General features: G+C 38.6%; 1 protein-coding gene across 3 annotated transcripts; it reads left to right on the top strand.

Moving 5' to 3' along the window:
* The first annotated feature begins 261 nt into the window (after positions 1 to 261).
* On the top strand, positions 262 to 19,907 carry synpo (synaptopodin). Of its 3 annotated transcripts, XM_079892250.1 has the most exons (4): positions 262 to 381; positions 3,924 to 5,168; positions 12,720 to 14,683; positions 17,205 to 19,907. In XM_079892250.1, the coding sequence occupies exons 2-4, from the start codon at positions 4,973 to 4,975 to the stop codon at positions 17,940 to 17,942; spliced, it is 2,898 nt and encodes a 965-aa protein (XP_079748376.1). In that variant the 5' UTR covers positions 262 to 381; positions 3,924 to 4,972; the 3' UTR covers positions 17,943 to 19,907. The 3 variants fall into 3 exon arrangements, with proteins under 3 accessions (XP_079748376.1, XP_079748377.1, XP_079748378.1); XM_079892251.1 differs by lacking the exons at positions 262 to 381; positions 3,924 to 5,168 and adding an exon at positions 9,107 to 9,215; XM_079892252.1 differs by lacking the exons at positions 262 to 381; positions 3,924 to 5,168 and adding an exon at positions 9,636 to 9,982.
* The last annotated feature ends 2,445 nt before the right edge of the window (positions 19,908 to 22,352 follow it).

Raw genomic sequence — 22,352 nt, forward strand, 5'->3', positions numbered from 1 at the left:
AAGCACTCGTATAACGTTTTTAGTGCATGGATATGCTGCGTATGTTCTATTCCCCCAATCAGTGTAAAAATCTGAGCGGGACAAAGAGCAAAGAGCAAACACCCCTACTTTAAATATGAAAATATATAATGGTATAATGTGTTCAGTATGCATGCTTGAAGGAAACCATATGAAAAAGGCAGACAAAGAACTCTCTGTGTTCCAACTCCTGCTCGTCCACACCCCCTTTTCCCTTCTTTCTGTCTGCGAGAGAGAGAGAGAGAGAGCAAGAACGAGAGCGCAACTGCATGTGAGAAAGGGGGGGAGGTGAACACAAGGAGGACCTGAAAAAGGGCTGTACAACTAGCCATCACATACACACCGAAGCACTTGGGAGTACAGGTGAGTCTAGCATCAGCTCCAGAGCTTTTCATTGAGTTTCTCCTGGTGTTGTGTTATCAGCGAAGAGCTTTATCACCTGTTGAATCGCAGACTACATCCTTCAAGAACTTACTGCATGAGGTAGCCAGCTGCAACCGGGAGGAGTGTTTCTGAAGTCGATCTTTCTAAATATTTGGGTTGAATTAATTGAGGAAGTTAACTTCTTTCTCCTCCTGGTGGAGGGATAGTGGGCTTCATGTGTTCCCTGTTCGGCTGTCTTTTGTCTTGCCTGTGTGTGGTTCTTGTGATGATAAATTTGAGCAGCGTGCTGTAACAGTAGAACGAATATCCGGTGCTGGAGTTTCTTAGCGACAGTAATGACTTATACATTAGGCAGGGGTTCTGTTTAGCAGAGACTTCGTGCTGAGCATCTGTCACTGACCTTTATCTGATCTGAACTTTTATTTGCTAGACTTTAAATGGTACTAAAGTTTTATCTGCTATTTGGATCTGCTAGAGTTTAGTGCTAGATTTATTTTTTATGTGTTTATAGATCTTTAATGAAGTATATGAGTCATTCAAATTGAATTGAAACACTGATGCAGTATTTGCAGAGTACCTGGTTTTATTTCTTAGTGATTCTCTGCAGACTTTGCTATTGAATGCACATCCCAATGAGAACCTGCACATCTTATGATTTCAATGACAAGTTGTTTTTCTGTATAATTTATAGATGTGCCTGCTATATACTTAGTTCCCTTATGAAGCAGGCACCATGTCTCTGAGCCTCATTGAAGTTTATAACTAATGGTGTTTTTGCTGTCTGTCATCAACCTGTGCAAGCCAAGGCATGCTGGCTATCTGCTGAGAATTACTCTCAAAGAATGCCAAATGTAGAGTGCAACCCCCAAATTATTTTTCAAGCCACTTACAGGTGCTTCAATAGGCCTTTGTATGAAAGAAGCCGAGATGATGTGCAGGTCTCTGCATTGTAGTGTGGCGTACGGTTGAAGGATCCGGCCCTGGAGGGATGTAATGGATCTGGGAGATTAGAGAGACCTGTCGGGCCCCGGAGGTCTATCAAAACGCTGTGTCAGACACCGTTTCGTACACTATTACTGCTCATATTATGCACTGTAATGGATACAGCCCAAAACACACACAAATACTATCTCCCAGTACCTGTATTCAGTGCCTCAGGACTGATAACGCATGGAATGTGTTGGGTCGAGCTCAATATGGTTCATTAGAATGGTGTATGAGAACAAGAATGCCCTCATTGGATTGGAATGAGTCAAGAATCAAATGATGACAAATCGTTATAGATAATTTATGTGAGGGAGCTGGCTGGTAAGTCAATGGTGTAATGTAAATAACTGGAAAGTGAAATCAGATAAGATAAGCCTTTACACTAAGAAGGATAAAGATTTATCATTAAGCTGACTTTTTCCCCTTCAAATCCTTGAGATTTACCTTCAGCTTTCATTCAATCAGCTTTTAGCCTTCAAGGTGATTTGGTGAGTAAAAGAAATAGTCGATTGCTAATTAGCTGTTAAGTGGCTAAGCAGCCGTAATTGGATTAAATTGAATTTTAAAAATGATAGTCTGAGAGCTTCCCTGATGCAAGTGACGAGACATTTTGAATGTTTTTGAAAGAAATCTTTTATTCTCACCAAGGAAGCATTTATTTGATCAAAAATGCAGTAAGAACAATAATATTAGGCAAATCATTACAATTTAAAAAATTTCTATTTGAATTTTAAAATGTCATTTATTCCTGTGATGCAAAGCTGAATTTTCAGCATCATTACTCCAGTTTTCAGTGTCACATGATCCTTCAGAAATCATTCTGATATGTTGATTTGCTGCTCAAGAAACATTTCTTATTATAATCAATGTTGAAAACAGCTGTGCTGCTTAATATTTCTGTGGAATCTATGACTATTTTTTATCTCCAGGATTGAATAGAAAGTTCAAAAGAACAGCATTTATTTGAAATAAAAATATTTTGTAACTGTGTTTACTGTCACTTTTGATCATTTCAATAGATCCTTGCTACTGTAAATTAAAGTATAATAAAAGTAATAAAAAAAGAACATTTTACTGACTCCAACATTTTGAACAGTGTGTGTATATATATTTGATATTTTTAATAGAGCCTAAAGAGTTTTTTTTATTAAAAGAAAATAGTTAAATGGCTAATATGAAATCAGATCTGTAAGTCATTTTATCTGCCAGTGTGGCAAAATGTTTTAGCCTGTGTATTTGTAACTATATGCAGTCTGTACAGCATTAGTTTCTAGAATGTATAACATTAGTATGTCGTCAGAGGTCACATTACTCAGTGTAATGCATTACAAAACAAAGCAACTGCTCTTTATGTTCCGTCCAATGCAGAGTAAGGCAGAGAGCTTGTGAGAGGCTTTTGTGGGCGAGAGTGTTTGTGTTGAGTTGATTGTCTTTATTTGAGGAGGATGGCTGGGAGGGCTTGAACAGCGGGTGTCTTCTTTGTAGCCACTTTAAGTCGCCTGTTGGAGTGGGCGTGACATAAACTCCCAAACATAAACGCACAGGGGTCAAGCTAATCACTCCAAGACTGCTCATTTGTCATAGGTGTTATTAGTTAAAACAGTGTTTGAAAGGGGGTGATGAAGACTAATGGGGTCTTGTTACCTCACATGACCCTCGGCCTTGTTGTGGCCTACAGGATGTGTGAAAGACAACACTCAGCTGACAGGGTGATTCACTGCTATTGAGACTAGACTGTGCTATTTGTACAATTGCCAATTAACACACTGTCCTGTTTCAGCATGCATGTCTGAGAGCATGCATAGACTCACATTTGAGTCAAAGCCTTTCCTATAACAGAAAATTCCTTAATTGACTAAACCGACAGCTGACACTGCATATGGCTTTATGAAACCAAATGATAAAATATAGTGACTCCACAATTCAATCTTCATAATCGGATAGTTAAAAAAATAGTTTTTTTCCCTCATGTCATTCCAAACCTGAATGACTTTCTTTCTTCTGTGAAACACACTGTAGCCACATTAGCCTTATAAACTTTATAATTGAATAAATATTCCAATTGGAAATCTGTGGATCGTTCTCCTTAGCTTTGTGGCACAGATTTAATGTTTTCAGCTTCAAAAAATATTGACCTTCCTTCCTTAACAGGCCGTTTTATAAAGTAAATCTCCTAACTGGGCAACACCTGTTCCTTTCATTTTCCTGTCTCCTTGATATTAGTCAGGAAGAAAATTAGATATGCATTGTTTCAACATGTAGGAAATGCAGTTCATTCCTCCCACTGATTTGACAATGGGTGGGGTGTCATTTTCACAAATGATATCAAGTGCACAGGGCCAGAGGAAATACCCCTCCATTCATTTGGAATTTTTCCATTATGATGTTTCTCACCTCAACTAGTTCTGATTGAAAATGCTTTATTAGATATTTCACGTTGTAGGATATCTGGACGTAATTTGTAGGATATTCTTTATTTTTATGAATGTATCATAGTAAACGCCGACTCATAGTTTGCATCTTATATGTTTCAGGAAGTCGCAGATCACTGACTCCTTGGATCCTGGCAGCAGCGGAGGTTCATCCAGTGGCCTTTCATTTCTATGACACAACTAGAGGTTAAGACATTAAGTCCTGTCTGGATATGCCATATACTTGCTCGATGAGTCTCTCTTAAGCAAATAAACTATATGTCAGCTCTGACGGTGGGTTAGAGATCATATCGCTCGGCTTGAGCTACCCAGAGAGATTTGATCAGTAATGCAAGGATAAAGAATGAAAACTACAGAAACCATCTGTTTAGAATACAAATATATGGATTGAGCACAGTAAAGCCTTGTTTGAAAGTTAAGTGATTACAATAGCTGCAGTCAGAATGTTTGGACGACCTTTCAGCTGAATGTGTTTTTTCATGTGCTAATGAATCGACAGGAAAGCTCCAAGCGCTGCCCTTCATCTTGACATTGTTGAAACGTTTTAAAAGCAGGGGCTACGCGTGCCTTTAAAGAAACAGTCTGACTCGGAGGGATTGCGATAAACTCAAGGGACATGTTTTGGTGACTGACTCAAAACGAAAGACAAATATCTGGATAAGAGATCGAAAACAGACGCAAATAGAACAGTGGATAGTCTTCCAGCCTTTGCCGCATTTGCAAAAGAGCAAATCCAAGTTGTGAAATTTTCTTGGCACTTTTCCATGGGAACTGGTCCAGGGTGCACTGAGAAGTACCTCCAGGGAGGTCTTGTTAGAGTTTGAACAATATTGCGTGGATTGAAAGCAAAAGTGCATTCCTCGGCTCATCTCTGTGCGGTAGCGGGTCTACTCCGAGGGATTACCGTGAAGAAAACGGTAAAAATGTAGAGCTTTAATTTGACTTTGATCCTACTTTTGATCCTTGGTTCTTCACAATTCGGGAAGCATAAAACAGCCAGGGGATCCCAAAACCATCTCATACAAGGCAAACTTACGCCCCAGCTGAGAAAAAGAAAGCTTTTGTCACACCCATAGGCAAGTGTGCCGGTTAAGAGGGTGCTAAGCGAAAGAACAGCGTCTCTTACACGAGGACGGAGCTGCACAGCTGGGATGGAGTGCAAGCATGAGCCTGCAAGAAGAGGGGACAGCTGGGGTGGGCCTACCACTACAACATCCTCTACCCTCGACAAGACTGGAGCAAAGACATCCCTGGAGAGGCACAGTACTAACATCTTGGAGAAAGATGACCACTGCGGGGTCAAAGCAAAGCCAGGCTTGACATCTTGCCAGATGGAGCGGAAAACAAGTAAATATTTTCATCTTGTTTACAACTTTGAATCTAAAGAACAGGATATGTTACAGTTCACTTGTATCACTTTAGTGTTAAATATTTAAGGAATAATGTAAAAAAAAAAGAAGACCACGGCAGGGTGATCAAGAACCTGACATGGCTGTTAAATAAATAAATGAATGCAGTTTAAATTATTATAGGGTTTCCCAAACTTGGATTTGTGAGTTGATGAAAAGCTAAGAATTAAATCATAGAAGTAAAACCTAAACAAATTAAATTTATTAAATGAAAGCAATTAATATAAAACACTACTTTATTTGTTTACCTGAATATCATATGACTACAACCAACATCAGAAGCGAATGTGTTGTTAAATTATTTAAATATTAACTAGGAATCCAAGGGGACTTCCAAGTAAATATTTTAGGTCAAAAAGATTCAGTTGACCAAAAAAGTTTGGGAATCACTATTATATTATTTAAAAAATAAAAATAAAAGGCAATAAAGTGCCTTCAAGTATTCCATAGAGTCACATAATTAAATTTAAAGTTGAAAAGTCGAATGGTTTTACAGGCCCTACATTCAGAGAGACAAACACAACATGCTGCTATCCCCTAACTGTTTAGACATCAGCTCTTACGGAGCCCTCAATGACACATTTGTTTCCTCACAGCCACAGATGAGCCGTACAGTAATAGCTCTTCTGTTCATACCCACTGACCATAATGCTCAAGCTGTGGGTAGTATAATCTGGAAAGAATGCATAATAAGGTTTGCAGATGACCAAGCAAGTAGGCGGCAGTTCACACCAGTGAATGTGCGACAGAGGGGTTTTACAGCCCTGCTGACGAGAATTCTGGGGCATTTCAGATAGTCCAAAACTGTTTTTGCAGAATTCAAGAGGTTTCTCTGATGTTGTCACAGTTTTGGAGCGTGTAAAATGGCGAGAGGGGAGGATGTGGAGAGGCTGAGATGGAAGAGCTAATTCTGTCACTTTATATTGGTTTCATATTGTTCCTAGGAAGTAAATGTCAGCGTTTTCTCTCTCTTTTTCTTTCCTTTTCTCTCTCTCTCCTTGTATGGGATTGATGTCTCCACACAGCATCATGATTTGATGAGATGCAGAATGTTATGCTTGTCATTCATGCATCTCCAGATGCTGATAGCATGAAATTGGAAAATGATACAGTGTGGTTCAAAAGTCTGAGAGCACACAAGGTTTCTATTTCCCCCCATAAAGTTTTAGTGATTACTAAAATTTAAAATAATGAAAAATATTTTTAATTCTACACTATTTCTAGGTCATTAATCAAATAAGCAATTGTGTGAGTTTGAACGTGAACTCCTTTGTACAAACAAAAACGTACTTCCATTAAAGCACAATATTGTTGGAGAACATGATCATCAGCTTTTACACAAACTTGTGGAGTTCATGCAGTGATTCTTTGTATTAAATTAGAAAAATGCAAAACAGAAGCATTTTCAATTGGGGTCTTGGACTTTTTGACCCCACTTTATATGATGAATGCATTTGATTTTATATGATGAATTTCCCTGTTCTTAACTCATTTGTTTTTATGATTTAGAGCTACGATTGTGGTCATAATTAAGTTTACATAATGTACCCCTTGCAGAATATGCAAAATGTTCATTTAAATAAATGAATCCCTTATCCCTTTTATGCTATTATTCATTTTCTCAACTTAATTTGTATTATCAAGCTCTTTCTTGCATGTACAGTGTTTACATGGGGTACATAACATTTTGTTTTACTTCTATATTCACAGGGGAAAAAATTATTCACCAAAACACAACAGAAAAAAAACAGCACTATATAAAGAACAATAACATTGGACGGGATCCTAAAATACAAAAGGAGACAAAGTAATAAAGTAAAAAGATGTTTAGCAGGCTACGTATTTACCAGACTGTCTATCTGAAGCCAGATATAGTACAGAAAAAAATACTTCTATATCCAAATTAATTTCCCCCACACCCAGTTCTTCCATTAAATGTGTTCATATCTCATGTGACTCATTTGGACACTTAAACTATGTGTTGTCTTTTCCATCACATAATTATTGACATTTTGCAACTTCTGCATGGGAAATGTAAACTTATGACCACAACTGTAGTTATTGCAATAATTTAGCAGCATTTCTCTGGATCAAAATGGATCTGTAGATGCTATTCTGTGAACATAGCCCTAAATAGGGCTGGGCGGAGTCTGTATCGAGTCTGTACGATATATCAATATATTTTTAGAAACTATGGATAGGTAATAGAGTGTTGCAGGGATGACGTCAGAACCCAGAATAGTCATTTGCCACTGGTTCCCTCGAGATTTTCCTATGGGGTTTTATAATGGGGTTTTTCTATTTATGAGTAAAATAAAGCCTGTGGTAAACATAACTTGACGATGCTTTAGTACAGGCTTTATTTAACTCGTAAACTGAAAAACCCATAGGAAAATCTTGAAGGAACCAGTGGCAAATTAGTCTTCCATGTTCTGACGTCAACCCTGCACCACTCTATACCATTTATATCAATATACATTAGTTTGATATTACAAGAGCATCTGAAAAATAGCAGAGGACACAGAGTGAGCTGCTGAGCGGAAAGTGCATAATCCAGATTGTCCTAAACATGACACATGCTTTATATTAGGCTTCAAAATAACTTGTAAGATAGTTAACGTAAACGGCTTGCCACGTCAGATGCTCTGACAGATACTCGTGCTGTTTAATGCATTTGAGATGTATATTTCACAGGTATATTCTCGAAATGTTAGAAAGTTATGCAAATATTTCCATTTTACTGTCAGGAGTGGACAAGCCTTATGCAAGCGAGTCTCTTCTTAACTTCACAGACTTCAGTGAATGATTGCCGTGCGCATGCGTAGTAATTCAATAATAATTCCACAATAATTCTGACTAAAATATACATTTTGCTAAAATATTTGTTGTTAGACATTAAATGTGCCATATTGGATTTTTATCCAAATAGGAAAAGTAGAAAACACAAAGATAAATACCGTATATTGCCATTCAGCCAAAAAAATACTGAGATATGATTTTTTTTGTGTCTATATCGCCCAGCCCTATAGCCCTACATGAAGAGTCTCCTACAGGTTTTCTGGACATTGAGGTGTAATTGCACATTCATGGTTTTTTAAGTTCTCAAACAGCTCCAATCTCATCACTCCACACTCGCTCACTTTTCCCAGAGGAAAAGTGTTATTTAATCCCATCCTCCAACTGGACAATTACATCCGACAGGGGAATCTGACCTTTGATATACAACCCCAGGCCGGCCAGGTCCCAAAATCCTCAAGCAGTAAGGGAGTTTCCCTCATCTGTCTGAACTAAGAGCCCACATATCACCGGCAGCTCAGTGCCAAGGAAATGGGAACATTCCTTCTTTCCGTCCATTCCTACCACTACTTTTTAGGCTAGAGGGAGTTCCTGTCTTTTCCTTCATGTTAATGATAAGTTAAGCATGAGTGATATGAGTCAGGTATGGTTCAGCTAAGCAAGCAAACCTCTGCGGTCTAAACTGAACTCCACCCTTGAGGCTCAGGTGTCCATCCACCCAAGTGAGCGTGTTCGACGAACGGCTCTCTCCCCTGAAACCCAATCCTCTGAAAGAGCTGACACATTGATTCTATACATGACACTGCTGAAATGTGCATGGGCACTTAATTTGACTTGGAACAGAATGCGCAAACTTACAGATTCTATATGATTATTTAGGTGCATCCAAGGCCGTAGCAGTCATACCTTGTAAAATTCGGTGCCCATGCTCTTTGTAAGAACGCTTTTAAATCGTTCCGGCATCCATGGTCTCTGGTAATGAAAACAGCGGTTACCACAAGGGTTAGTTCAGCCTAGTTCAAGAAAAAGTCAGGGACTGACAGCCTCAGTCACCATTCACTTTCATTGCATATTTTCCTCATTCAATAAAAGTGAATGGTGACTGAGGCTGTCATTCTGCTTCTGCTTTGGTTTTCCATAGAAGAAAGAAATGGGTTTTATGGTCATGAGGGTTTGGAACAACATAAGGGTGAGTAAATGATGACAGAATTTTCATTTTTATGTGAACTATGCCTTTAAATGGGAAAGGTTTAGCATAGAATGTGAAAACGTGCATGCTGCATGTGGTTATTAGGCTAATTAGCAACACACACTTTTGGGTAAGTGAAAAAGTTTTTCTTAAAAACGAGAAGGAGTCAACTGAAAGTTTGAACTGTGTTGCCAGGACAAGAGTATTTTTCATCAAAGTCAGGTTGGGGCAAGTTGTCACGTTTTTAACGATTTAAAAATAAAATTCACATTATGCGGTCTCATTCAAGAGAGTTTAACAATAGCCTACGTTTTTAAAAACAACCTACAAAACCACTGCAAGACAAAATATTTTTTTAATTGAATTTTTGGCTCAAAACCTCATAGTTTCCGACTAGCTCTTGTGACAACTACCCCGCGTGACAATATCCGCGCTCTCCTGGTCAGTTCGGTATGCTGTCTGTTCTGGTTCTTCACTGTTAAATTTGGAGAGTACAAAACCAAAAAGCAGAGGAAGAAAAGTGTGCCAGGAACGTCACACAGCATAGCCATCCTTAAAAAAGCAAAAGGGAAGCGCAAACCTCGTCCAATGCCCCAGCCTGCCCGCCTCGATGCGCATTTGGAGCTCGCGAGAGATCATCACTCGCAACGACACGAAATCTGATCCAGGCTCGCGCTGTTAAAGGGGGAGTGGAGGAAACACATGAAGTTAAATTAGAAAAGCTCGCGGAGCAGCAACAAAAGAGACTGTATTCAGAGTTAATTAAGGTAAGAGAAGTTTAGTTAGACTCGACATAGGCTATTTTTTGAAGTTTAAAAGTTTTATTTGCGTTAATAAGGCATAGATTGGTGAAAGGCATGTGCTGAAGTCATGATAAATGTGTTCTAAGGTTTGATTACATAGATCATTCAAATTATATCATGTAAAGTATGTAGCCTATACTTCTACATTAAAGTGCTGACAGGAGAGCAACATTTTGTAATGAATCCATGCTGTTTTAAAAGAAAAATCAGTTTGGTTGCTTTGGGTTATCTTTAGGCATAGCCTAGATAGACAAAGTTTACACAAGTGTTAAAATGAAGAGATTGTTTTGAAGTTTAAGTGACAAGTTGCTCAGTGGATATCAGGCATTGTGTATTTTAACAGTTTGGTTGTACATTTATTTTGTAATCTAAAATGTGGTTAATCTAAATTAACTGGTTTCATTTTAAAATAATAAAAAAAAGGTTTAAAATGACTTAACCTGGATATTTACACCAACATTTTTTTTATTGTTATTATTCTGCGAACATTACCACGTTTTATTGTTATTTAAAAAGTAGAAAGCAGTCAGTGAGTCACAGTAACTCGTAACGGAATAAATGTTCTGGCTCTGATAATGTGACAGGAAAATGTAATTATTTTAAAAGAAAAAGGAACAAGTGTAACTGTGCATCAGATAATTTTCTTATTTAGGTTATGTTTAAAGAAATCATTCTTGAAAGATACTTGGGCTGACTGGGGAAACATGCAAATGAAAAGAAAAGAGAAAAGTTGCATGAGGGTTTATTGCTGATTATTGGATTTTGCTCAAGGTTTTTAAATGGGAAATTATTTTAAATAACATAAAATTGAATATCTGTAAAGAGGAAGAACGGAAAGTTTTTTTTATCACAGTGCTAGAGGTTGCGTTGCATAGCCTGACTAGGTTGGAAAGGTCCCTCGAGATCGTGCTTTTTCTGTGGTAGGTCCCAAACTCTGGAATAGTCTCCCATTCCACGTGAGGTCAGCTCCATCAATTGCCACTTTTAAGTCTTATTTAAAAACGTATTTATTTTCTTTAGCTTTTGAATAAGTGATGTTTGTTTTGTTGTATGATTTTAATGTTACCATTTTTGTAAAGCACTTTGGGGCAACGTCTGTTGTTTGACAATGTGCTATATAAATAAAGTAACTTGCTTGCTGACTAAATAAGAGGAGTTTTTGCTGGTGGAATGAAAGACAGATGCACATTATTCATGCTCTATTATAATTTTATTTCATGTGCTATGAAAGCTCCTTTGAGTCTGGCAAACTTGCATATAAAACAAATGGGAAAGATTTAGAACTGTTGCTTTTTTACTACCTTAAAAAAAAAAAAAAAAAAAAAAAACCCTCAAGATTATGACTCTGGCAAGACAAAGACCTACCTGCTTGGACGGAGAAAAAAAAACCCTCAAAATTGTTTGCAAGTTTTGCTGCAAAGTCGGGGGTTGAGGATAAAAGCTGAAAACAACCTTAGGGAAACCTTGAGTGGTTAATTATTCAAAGGTCTATTAGGGAAACAGATTGTGTTTATGTTGCACAGGTTAACCACGCTTATATTAAGTGAGTGAAGCCGTTCTGCCAGTGATGTAATTGTTAACAGTCTGTTTCTCAGGATGTGATGTTGAGGGTTTGTGTTTTAAAAGTTCTGTTCCTTTCCTGAGGCACTCATTCTTTTGTAGGCAGGATCTTCAAGCACGCTTGTTTTATTTACTGAAACTTTGATGCCACAGTATATCACTGCAGGTCAAAGTTCAAGCATTTAAATGTAGACTTTGTCTTGTAAGTGATGACGGAAAGGCATGAACCTGTCAGGATGTCAGCATATAAACCGATGACTACTGTGCCTTAGAGAGATTTCACAAGGCATGCTGCAGTCTCAAGAGGGAATTTTCTCGGCAGTTGCGGAATGCTAAAGGAGGGACTAGCCCATGGTGAAGGAAATACTTTCTCCAGCTCGGAATGAGGCTTTTTAGCCCAGTCAATAAACCTTTGCCATTTTCAACAAATAGATGACTGTTTTAACATCCATCTTTGCCAAACTATGGGTAGAACTGCAAATATCAGCATCACGATTTATTTACAGAAGATTCTTAGAACTATAAATGTGTGAAAACGTTATGTGGTCTACAAAAGTTTGCCTGCAGGGATCGTGAATCACAGCAAACTGTGAAAATAATCATTTTGAACGAAAATCCTTGAACTTTATATGTCAGCCATTATTTTATGAGTCTGTCTGCAAAAATGACTACAAACTAATATGATTAATCTTTTTAGTAGGGTGACTCATGGAAACTAGAAATACTTGAAAGATATATAATACTCTTGACTTTTAAGATAATTATACTCCCTTTTGAGCACATTGCTACTATAATCGAAACTTATACAGCACCCAAATGATTGTGACAGCAATGGTGAGATCATGAAATAAAATAGAAATTAGCCGGTTAATATTTGTCAAATCCTTTCCCATTACTCTCTCTAATAAAACAGGCCTGTGATATTAAATGCATCTCCCTTTGTAGGCTGAAACAATTAAGTGCATTTTAAAATAGCACTTCCCTCATAAGACTTGGTGGTATGTGCTAAAATTTACATTTATATGCTGAGTTAAGCAACACTTTGCTTGTCTTTGTGAACTGAAAAGCTTTGCAGTTGCCATAGCTGTGAATGTATTACAATTACAATTGAGTTGATTATTGTTTTATTCTACCATTACAGACCTCAGCAGAAGTGCCAGTTTGTCAGAGAAGGAGCTGAAAGAGGCACGTACCAAGAGTCAGATCATTGCTGCTCAGCTCCAGGCCAATTCCAACTCTAAAGGCGTACAACTTTTCAACCGTCGCAGACAGAGAGTGAACGCTTTCACACTCGTGAGTGTCGGAGGAGGGGGGGCGGAGGCATCTGAGAATGTAATTGATTTATCTTCTGAAAGTCCACAGACATGGGACAAACAGCACTCGACTGAGGACCAGCACACAGAGTTGAATCACAGGAACCTCAAGACAGGTCTGACGTGGTCGGCTGGCAGGATCCGCAGTACTGGTTGTGACATGGAAGATGCTAGCAAGGTTACGCGGGAGGATTTAGCAGAGGAAAGTGGCCTAGAAAGACACTTTCTACCCGTCAATGAGAAGGATGAAGAGCTCTCAGAAGACCTCAAAGAGGATGTCAAGGATGAGGTTCCTCTTAGAAGTGACAATACCCTTGTTGTTATGGACAGAACTGGTCAGGATGAAGCTGAATCCAATGGAGCGCACAATAAAGAAATCGCGAATGGATACAGTATGCAGTGCAATGGAAAAGCAGCCAAGACGGTGACTAAACAGCCCGCGATCATAAACAGAACAGCTCGGCCATTTTTCTCCCCGACAACAGTTGGATCCTCTGAAGCTACAAGTCCAGTCATGGAACTCCCTCCAACCCCATCCCATGACTCCGCAACACATTTTGAACCACAACCTTCAACTTACCGAATGAACACAAGACCTGTTTTCTCTCCACCACCACCTCCACCTTCATATCCAACTCCTCCTCTCCCTAGCTACTCCAGCCCTCTTCCACCTGACACAGCCCATGCTCCCTCACCCCAACCTTCTTCTTACTACACCCGCCCATCTGCCCCCAGGCCTACATTTGTCCCTGAACTCTTGAGGGAGAAGAGATCCTCAGCGCCTATCAAAACGGGTATCCTCGATGAGGGCCGATCTCGCCGAGCAACCCGTAAGTCAATGTTCACATTTCAGGAGAAGCCAAAAGTGGCTCCGAATCCTGAACTCCTGTCCTTGGTGCAGGGTGCAGATGAAAAGAAGAAACCGAAACCCCAGCCAGATGCAGCGCAGGAAGAGGAGCTGCTAGCTCTTGGGGCCGAAGCCTCAAACTTCCTGGCCAAGGATGAGGACGTTCACGAGGAAGCTTTGGTGCCACAGTGGGCCTCGAGTTTGAAAAGCTCCAGGACGCGTGACAGGACGGAGCACAAGCCTGAGCACAAGCCAGAGCAAGCCCTGACCAATGCTTCAGGAAAAGGAGCTGAACTGTTTGCCAAACGCCAGTCGAGAATGGAAAGGTACGTCCATGACAGCAAGGAGCTGAGATCTCCCTCTCCTACCATGTCCTTGCCTCCTTCGTGGGTGTATCCATCCAACATGCCCGGTCGAGTAAAGGCCATAGTGAACACCTCCAATATAAGTGTGCAGATTTCAAAGACACTTCAAGCTCAGCAGGCCACACAGAAAAAGACTATCCCTGCCAAAACGCCAGGACCCGCTCCGACTCCACCACCAGAGATACCCTTGGAGAACGGTTGCACTAAAATCGAGATGGAGCTGTCCAGACATCAGCCGTACCAGCTCAACTCATCCCTCTTCATCTTCAACCCAACGAAAGATCCCTACAGCACTCTTCCCAGAGCCGCCCCAGCTCCTAAACCTGTCATGACAGCCCACTCCTTCTCCAGACAATCATCCCTCCCAACAAGCCCATTGCCATCACCGTACAGCCCGTCTGCTGCCTATCGGTCAGCCCATTGCTTTTCGCCTCCCATGACACCTCTCAGTCCTATCACAGCAGGCAGCGTCAGTTCCCCAGTGTCTCCTTTAGCTCCAGGACGTGTGGCTTCACCTCGCTCTGGCGTCCAAGCTCCACGTCCTACGTTCTCCGCCAAAAAAGCTGGTATCACCCCACAGGTGTGGAAACCATCTTCATTCTTTTAAACCTTTCCACTTTTGCTCTTCTTTGCTTTATGTACTCTTCAGGCCAAAGAATATTGGAAGGGAAGAAAAGGGACACATATTGACTGTCCATTTAGAAGTAACAAGAGAGCATTAAGGTACAAAAATAGCTCTACTGGTAACAATAAATCTAGCACTGTTGGTTTCATGCTCAGATCGGTTTGTTTCTTGTTTAATTTTTGAGTTTTGCATGCAGAGGCAGTAAATGTCAGGTCTCACACTTAAAACACTTTTAAAACTGATTTAAATTGTAATTCATGAACTGGCCTGCAGAGGGCCATAAATTGAAACTTGTTTTCTTTTAATCAAAGAGATTGTAATTTAGTGCAGCTGTGTGTTTCAGAACTAGAGTTTATTCAGTTTTGTGCTCATTACCAGATATATTTTAGGCACAAAACCAGTGTGTCTTTTTCCAACGCTTGCCTCCAAGTTTTCAGGTTGGAGTTGGCACAGTTTTATAAAGCACTTTAGCAGATGGCGTCTTGCCTTTTATGATCTACAATATACAATTTAATATGACTAGGAAGATATGAGGGCCTCAGTACTTCATAGCACGGCACCTGTGCTGTTCTCTTTCTTAATTAGTTCTGTATGTTTCTCTTTCATTTATAGGTGTAGTTTACAGCTTGCATGCTGTGTGACAGTATGTACTTAATGTAGTGTGCATACACTGTTACACTGTAGACCTCTGATTCAACAAAGCCATAATTGAGTTTAATGAAGTCAGCTTACTTTATCGCTACACCCAGTATGTGGAATATATTTTTATTCTGGTTGTTTTCAAATGGATTGTTTTCCTTCTGGCTTAATCTCCTTTAAATGATTTTGTCTACTCTGTTTCATTAAAACAATGAAACACTCCTTTTCTGATCTCTCTCTGGTTTTCATACTATATTATCTTCTTCTCTTGACTAATCTGCTGAATTTCCTGTGTGGATTTCTTGTTCTATTTTCAGCATCCCCTATGATCAGTTGTTTCAGTTTTTTGGTAGTATCCCTCTTTTCAGTGATGAGAATCCCAGGCCAGTTTTCCCACACATGAGTTATTTTATCTGTACACTTGCAACAACAAAACAAAGATATATGTGTCAGAGCCCCCGCCGCATGGTGCTCTGACCCAAAATGAAATTAGAAACTTTTTTTTAATGCTGACTGAATATGTATGTGCCCTGCACATTCCTATCCTGCCCCTAAAAATGCACATCTGAGCCGAAACAGGCCCCTGTGGGCGTGAGCTTTAGGCTAACGGCTTGACCTCTGGCCTCCCTCATGCTTGGAAAAACACATTTTCTGGAGGTGAAAACATACCCAGCAGCCACACCAGTGCAAATGCATATCTCACTAAAGGTTAGTGGTCTTGGCAGCGTGTATGCAAGCGATCTGGAGATGGCATGATATCCTGGTGTGCTGGGAAACTACTCAGACATTGGACAAGAATAAACAGCTCGATGTAATCATAGGGTGCATGAGAAGGCCTGATATCGATAACATCACATCTAAAGTTGCATGCAGTGCAGCAGGAGGTGTTTTAGATATGTTTCAATGCCGTGTTTACAGGTTAATCTTACTCAAACGTGGGCACGGTCCTGGCATGAATTTGGGTTTTTGAAGAGGTAGTATAGTGTTATCGTTGGACCCAGAATTGTTCTGCTGTTGTAATACCTCGAGCATGATGATATCTTTGTTTCTGTGCACTAACATTCCTCACTATCTGCATTTAAAACAAATGTTAATCATAACATGTTATGGAGGGCTCAACAATAAGGATTGTATGCTTGCCCAGTGTGAGTTTTAGGCTAGTTGACTGAGCTGTCACATGTCTTATTAGATCAGTGCTCTCTCTCTCTCTCTCTCTCTCTCTCTCTCTCTCTTTATATATATTTGATCATGTACACACATTTTTATTCCTTCCACAATTTATGCCTTGTTTACTGTGACATTTGGTTGCGAATCAACTTTTTAACCTTGTCAGCTAAATAAAATTATCTAACATGCTGTTCAGGATTATCTGCCCACTAAAAGTGTGTATGAATTTTATTGGACTTTCCTGTATAATAATGTCTAGCTAGCTATTATATATCTGGCAAGCAATTTTTTTAAAATGTTATAAAATAAAAAAATATATATAAATGTTTATTATTTTTAGTTTTTAAATATTTGTATTAAATAAAATGTAAAAATTAATATTAACTTAAGTTATACACTTAAATTATTTTTTTTAACTTTTTATATTATAAATAAAAATATAAAAGGATCACTATGATAATTATTAATTGATAAATTACAATTTCATTTTATTCCTGTGAAGATTGTTCGCAAAGCCAGTAGAAATATGAACGATGGAAAGCAGAAAAATCCTTACTCTTGAGCCCTTTTATTATCAATGTTCAATGTTTTTGTGAGTGTATTTAACAATTCAGACTAAATCAAAGTGATGTCTCACCTCTAAAACTAATCTTTTCTAATCTTCTGTCAGATTAAGGAGGAGACCCCGGCAACAGTTACTAGCCCCGGCTCCACCACCCCAACCTCCAGGACGCCCAACCTCACTCGACGCTTCACCAGCCCCGAGGTGCTTTCCACTGCGGTCTGGTCCCCCAGCAGCCCTCTAGTGACCTCTACATCATCCAGCCCCATCTACAAGCCCACACCAATCTCCCCCTCCCCCCGACCCATCCACAGGCCCGTCGCGACATGCCCTTCCCCAAGACCCATCCACAAACCCATTGCAACCACTCCAGGTACCATCTTCAAGCCGACCGCCACCTCTCCTGTGTCTCCACCCTGGGAAACCAGGTGCCAGTCCCCGGCCGCCATCCAGGACACTAAAACCAACCATCGCATTTTGGCCAAAAACATCATCAATGCCGCCAAGCGGAAAAACAGTCCATCTCCCAGGTCGCTGAGCGGGCGCAGTCTGCCCATCTCCCCGGTGAACGGCGGGATCTTGCCTTATGAACACAAGCCCGCCAGTCCCTTTCAGCCACGGATGCTGGGAGCTCAGTCGCCCACACTTACCAGTCCGTCGCCCACCCGCATGATCCACTCTCCGGTGCGTTTGTACAACACCCGCTCGCTGACCGACTCCGACGCCTCGGTCGAGTCTGAGGATTCAGGTCTGCGCTCTCCAGGAGTGCGCAGCTACAACACCTGCCCCCGTGGCTGGACCGGCGGTCTGCAGGTGAAGAGGGGAGGCCTGCCTGAAGATCTGTAGGAAGCACTTAAGGATGATTTATACTTCAGCCTGATTTCGTGGTTGACCAAAGTGTCCCTTATATATTGAATGTAAAAATACAGCATTGTGGATTTGAAGTACATGGCTCAACATCGCATACAGTACACATGTTGACTGTGTGATGGAATCTATCCAAGATAAGAAATATACTATCCTTCAAATGTTTAAAGTCGCAAAAAAAGAAAGAAAGAAATTATACTTTTATTCAGCAAGGATGCATTAAAATGACCAAAAGACTTTTACATAGTTAAAAAAAAAAAAAAAAAAAAAAAAATGCTGTTCTTTTGAACTTTTTGAAAATGTATTGTGATTTCCACAAAAATATTCGGCAGGACAACTGTTTTCATTGATAAAAATAAGAAATGTTTCTTAAGAAACAAATGTAGCTGAAAATTCAGCATTGCCATCTGATGAATAAATTAGATTTTATAATACATTAAAATAGAAAACAGCTATTTTTAATTGTCATAATATTTCACAATATTACTTTTTTTAACTGTATTTTTAATCAAATATATTGGTGAGCATAAGAGCTCATTTCAAAAACATGCAAAATCATACCAACCCCAAACTTCTGAACGGTAGTGTAGATCACCCAAAATAAAAATTCTGTCATAATTTACTCACCCCACGTTTACTTAAACCAAAATGCCTTTATTTCAATGAAATACAAAATGAGGTGGTCAACAGAATGTTATATTAAATTGCAATATTCCAAATCTTCTAAAGCCATCTGATTTACTTTCAGAATTTAAACTTGATGCTGAAAATGTTCCCCTCTATTTCAGATGAAATCATAATAGATCAAATCGCCTGCTTTAATGGTTGGCATTGCTGGAGCCTGACAGCATCTGTGCACATTCACTTTCATGTTCTTGTTTGTTCTGTGGAAGAAAGAAAGATTTGATCAAGGTCATGTGATTTTGCAAACAACACAAGGGTGAATAAAAGACTCTTTCATTTTAGAGTGAGCTGTTCCTCTGTAAAGTCACCTCTTGGTCCCATCTATGCAGCAGTCTGTAATCTAATGAAGAAGGCATTGCACGGACTCAGAAAGGTGTACCAAAGAACTTTGATGCTTATTACCAAAGATAAAAAGTAATGTGCGAGACTTTTCAAAGCAGTATTAGTTATTAACCTCTTTTTTTTTTTTTTTTTTTTTTTTTTTATGACATAAATATAAAAGGGATTGACCCTTTTTGCTTTTTGTACAGTATGTTTTGACAATGTGAGAGTATTGGAATGTGACACTATTCGTAGCTCCGACTCAAGTCAAACTTGGAAGGAACTGACTGCTTATTGCTGATTGTGTCAGTTTAGATGTAAAGGCAGAACGACACAGCAAGGTTTTTACGGTGTAAGAGAGAAGGTAGGAAATTCACTACATTACGTATACTAAATGGAAGATGCTCGTGATTTGAAATCCAATGCGGTTTTCATATTGTTAGTGCTGACATACATGACAGAAACAAAATAGGTGGTCTGATGTACAGACAGAGGAAAGGTGAACATATAAAGCAATAGGAGGTCTGTACAGTGTGATTTCACGTGAAATGTAGGAATAACATGATTGAACTGAATTTCAGTGTTCATTAATGCACCTTGCTTTAGTAGTTATATTTCAGTTTCCCAAGAGAGCAAAACAGGTGAAGAGAGAATTCTTGGTTACAGTATATACAGTACAACTTAATGTTCATATCATTTCAGTATATCACATATAAGGGACTGACGTAATTCTGGTTTTAGGGTGACTGAGTACTCTGTTGGTACAGTAAGGAGAAATAGTTGCTTTTTTACACATTTCACAGAAATATATTTCATGGGTCACTTGTAAGGTTTATCTTATATAAACACCTCTGTCAGACTGTCTACAGCATGCATTACACTTGACTGGTATATTTCTAACAGTACACTCTGTATGTGTATTAAAAGGTAATTCACACTACTCAATGGCAAACGTTTGTCTTTCATAGTTATGAAATTACATATTGAAATCTGTCTGAGCTGAATACTAGCACTCGTGTAAGGATTAAGTCTCAAGGGTCATGCATGCCAAGTGTACTCATGTTAGCCTGCACTCAAATATTGGATCACTGCACATTAGAAAAGGATTCTCTGCCTTGGTGCATCAGCAGATTTTTTGAGTATTTGCATATGGAGAATTTTGATTGACAGGGACATCAGCTGTAAAGCGATTTGGCACCTTTGGTGAGAATAATCTTATCACTTTCAAGGATGCTTTACAGCCCCTGTATACTTGCGCTATCATTCCTTTGGATTATGGGTGAAGTTACGCATTATTCAATTTACATATACATTTCCTTTAAGTTTGATATAATGTCTGAATAACCAGCCTCAATATTATCTCTCTCTGTTCAGTTCTTTTTAAATTAAGTGAATAAACACAAATAATGTCATCTTGGATAAATGTCTTCATTTCTTGACATCTTTTGACACTGAAAACACCAACCATAATTTCAAATGTTGTGTCAATCTTGTTATTTCCTCAATATTTTAGAGGGAACATACACAAGATACTTTATTATAGTGTGATGATAGGTATATATATATATATTCTGAACTCTGGTCCTGATAGATGTGACATGTATGGGACATGAAATATTTTACATGAATGTATATCATCATCATTATTATTTTGCCCCAAAATGAAATACAAAAGTCAAAACACAGACAAAACTTGTTGGGCAGTATAGACAAGCTCTTAGAAATCATATAGGCCTAATCTAGTTTGTGAATTGCATTGATAATAGGATAAAAATGTTTCTTGAAGAGATCTAGTCAGAAAAGACCACATATGCCTGGTCAATACTGCCACCTACAGGACTAAAATGGTAAACTGGTGTCGTTCCCAATTGTCTCCACCACTGCAGAGGGTAAACTCAGGAATCAGGACATAAGTTCAAAAGAAAATATAATATAACATTAATTAACGGCTAATACAAACAATTCAATATTAAATGAAATCCTCCAAAATACAATTGATAAAGACCACATATTATGTGCTGACATTATACACTGTGTATTTTAGTATTCAACCTTAAGATTTTCCTAAGAAAACTAAAAAAAAAAAAAAAAAAAAAAAAAAAAATTTAGGCTTAAAAAAAGATTCAATAATAAAACATTTTGCATTATTTCCTCAGTAAGGGCAACATGGTCCTCAGTGACGTCAAGGAACAGTTTGTTCTTTTGTAAAGTCTCTTCATGATAGTGAACAGAAATGTGAAATAAAATGAACTGTTCATGAGAAAATCAGCTCTCAGAGGCTGTTTATATTCTGTTTAGATCATTTACTTATATTAACAGGGTAACATGCTTTACATTCTCCAGAGAGACCCTCAATGCTGCATTGATGCTGCATAAGAACTGCTCCAATGGCAGCAATAAGCGACGATGAATAACAACAACAACAACCGGAAGTGACAAAATAAAATAACCCGTCCGCTGTCTGTAAATGTAGGCTACTATATGAACCCCCCCCTTAAGAACAATATGCATTTACTTTTGAATTGTAACATATTTTGATGGTATAAGTTTAACATGTGGTGTTATAAATAAATATGCACAATTATTCACTACTATGGGGTAAGCTGGCCCCTTGTTACAGTCTATGGTTGGTCCCCAGTCTGGGGTAAGAAGCCCCCCTGGCAAATATTTGACAGAATGTATAAATGACTTTTGATATAATTATTATTAATATACTTTTTTTTTTTTTTTTTTTTAAGTGTCATTAATGTAAAACACTAAATCAACTATTGTAATTAAAATAGAATTTTGACAATTTAGTCAGACAAAGCAGAATCCCAGTAAAAGTTTTGAGTTGACACACACACACACACACACACACACACACACACACACACACACACACACACACACGTATATATATATTACCAGACATTATTTTTTGTTTTATTCAATTATAACGCATGATTGTTAGCATTTACAACACTGCCAAAGACTATTAAGTGTAATGGACAATAGAGGAAATGAATGACAGAAATATAGGAAATAAAGGGTAAATCAAAAAGAAAGGGAAAAGGGAAAAAAACATAAAAAGACAAAACAAAACATGAATTTGAATGAATTTACATACAAGATATGGAATATGCAAAATACAGTTTATTAATGCACGGTGGGAATTACAAGGTTTGGGGCAGGGCATGTAATAGGCTACTAAACAGTAGTTCAAAGCATTGTCACTAGATTTATTAAATTAACAAAAACAACGACATGCTTACAAATTCATTGGGAAAAATACTTACTCAAGACGAACACAACAGATTTCGAACCCGAAATTACTTAAAGAACTGCATTAAAAAGTTGACCAAGTTGAAAGACATTGTATATTTCACTTGTTGGTTAAATAAA

The sequence above is a fragment of the Squalius cephalus genome (genome assembly GCF_949319135.1).
Source record: "Squalius cephalus genome assembly, chromosome: 14".
Classification (NCBI taxonomy): Eukaryota; Metazoa; Chordata; class Actinopteri; order Cypriniformes; family Leuciscidae; genus Squalius; species Squalius cephalus.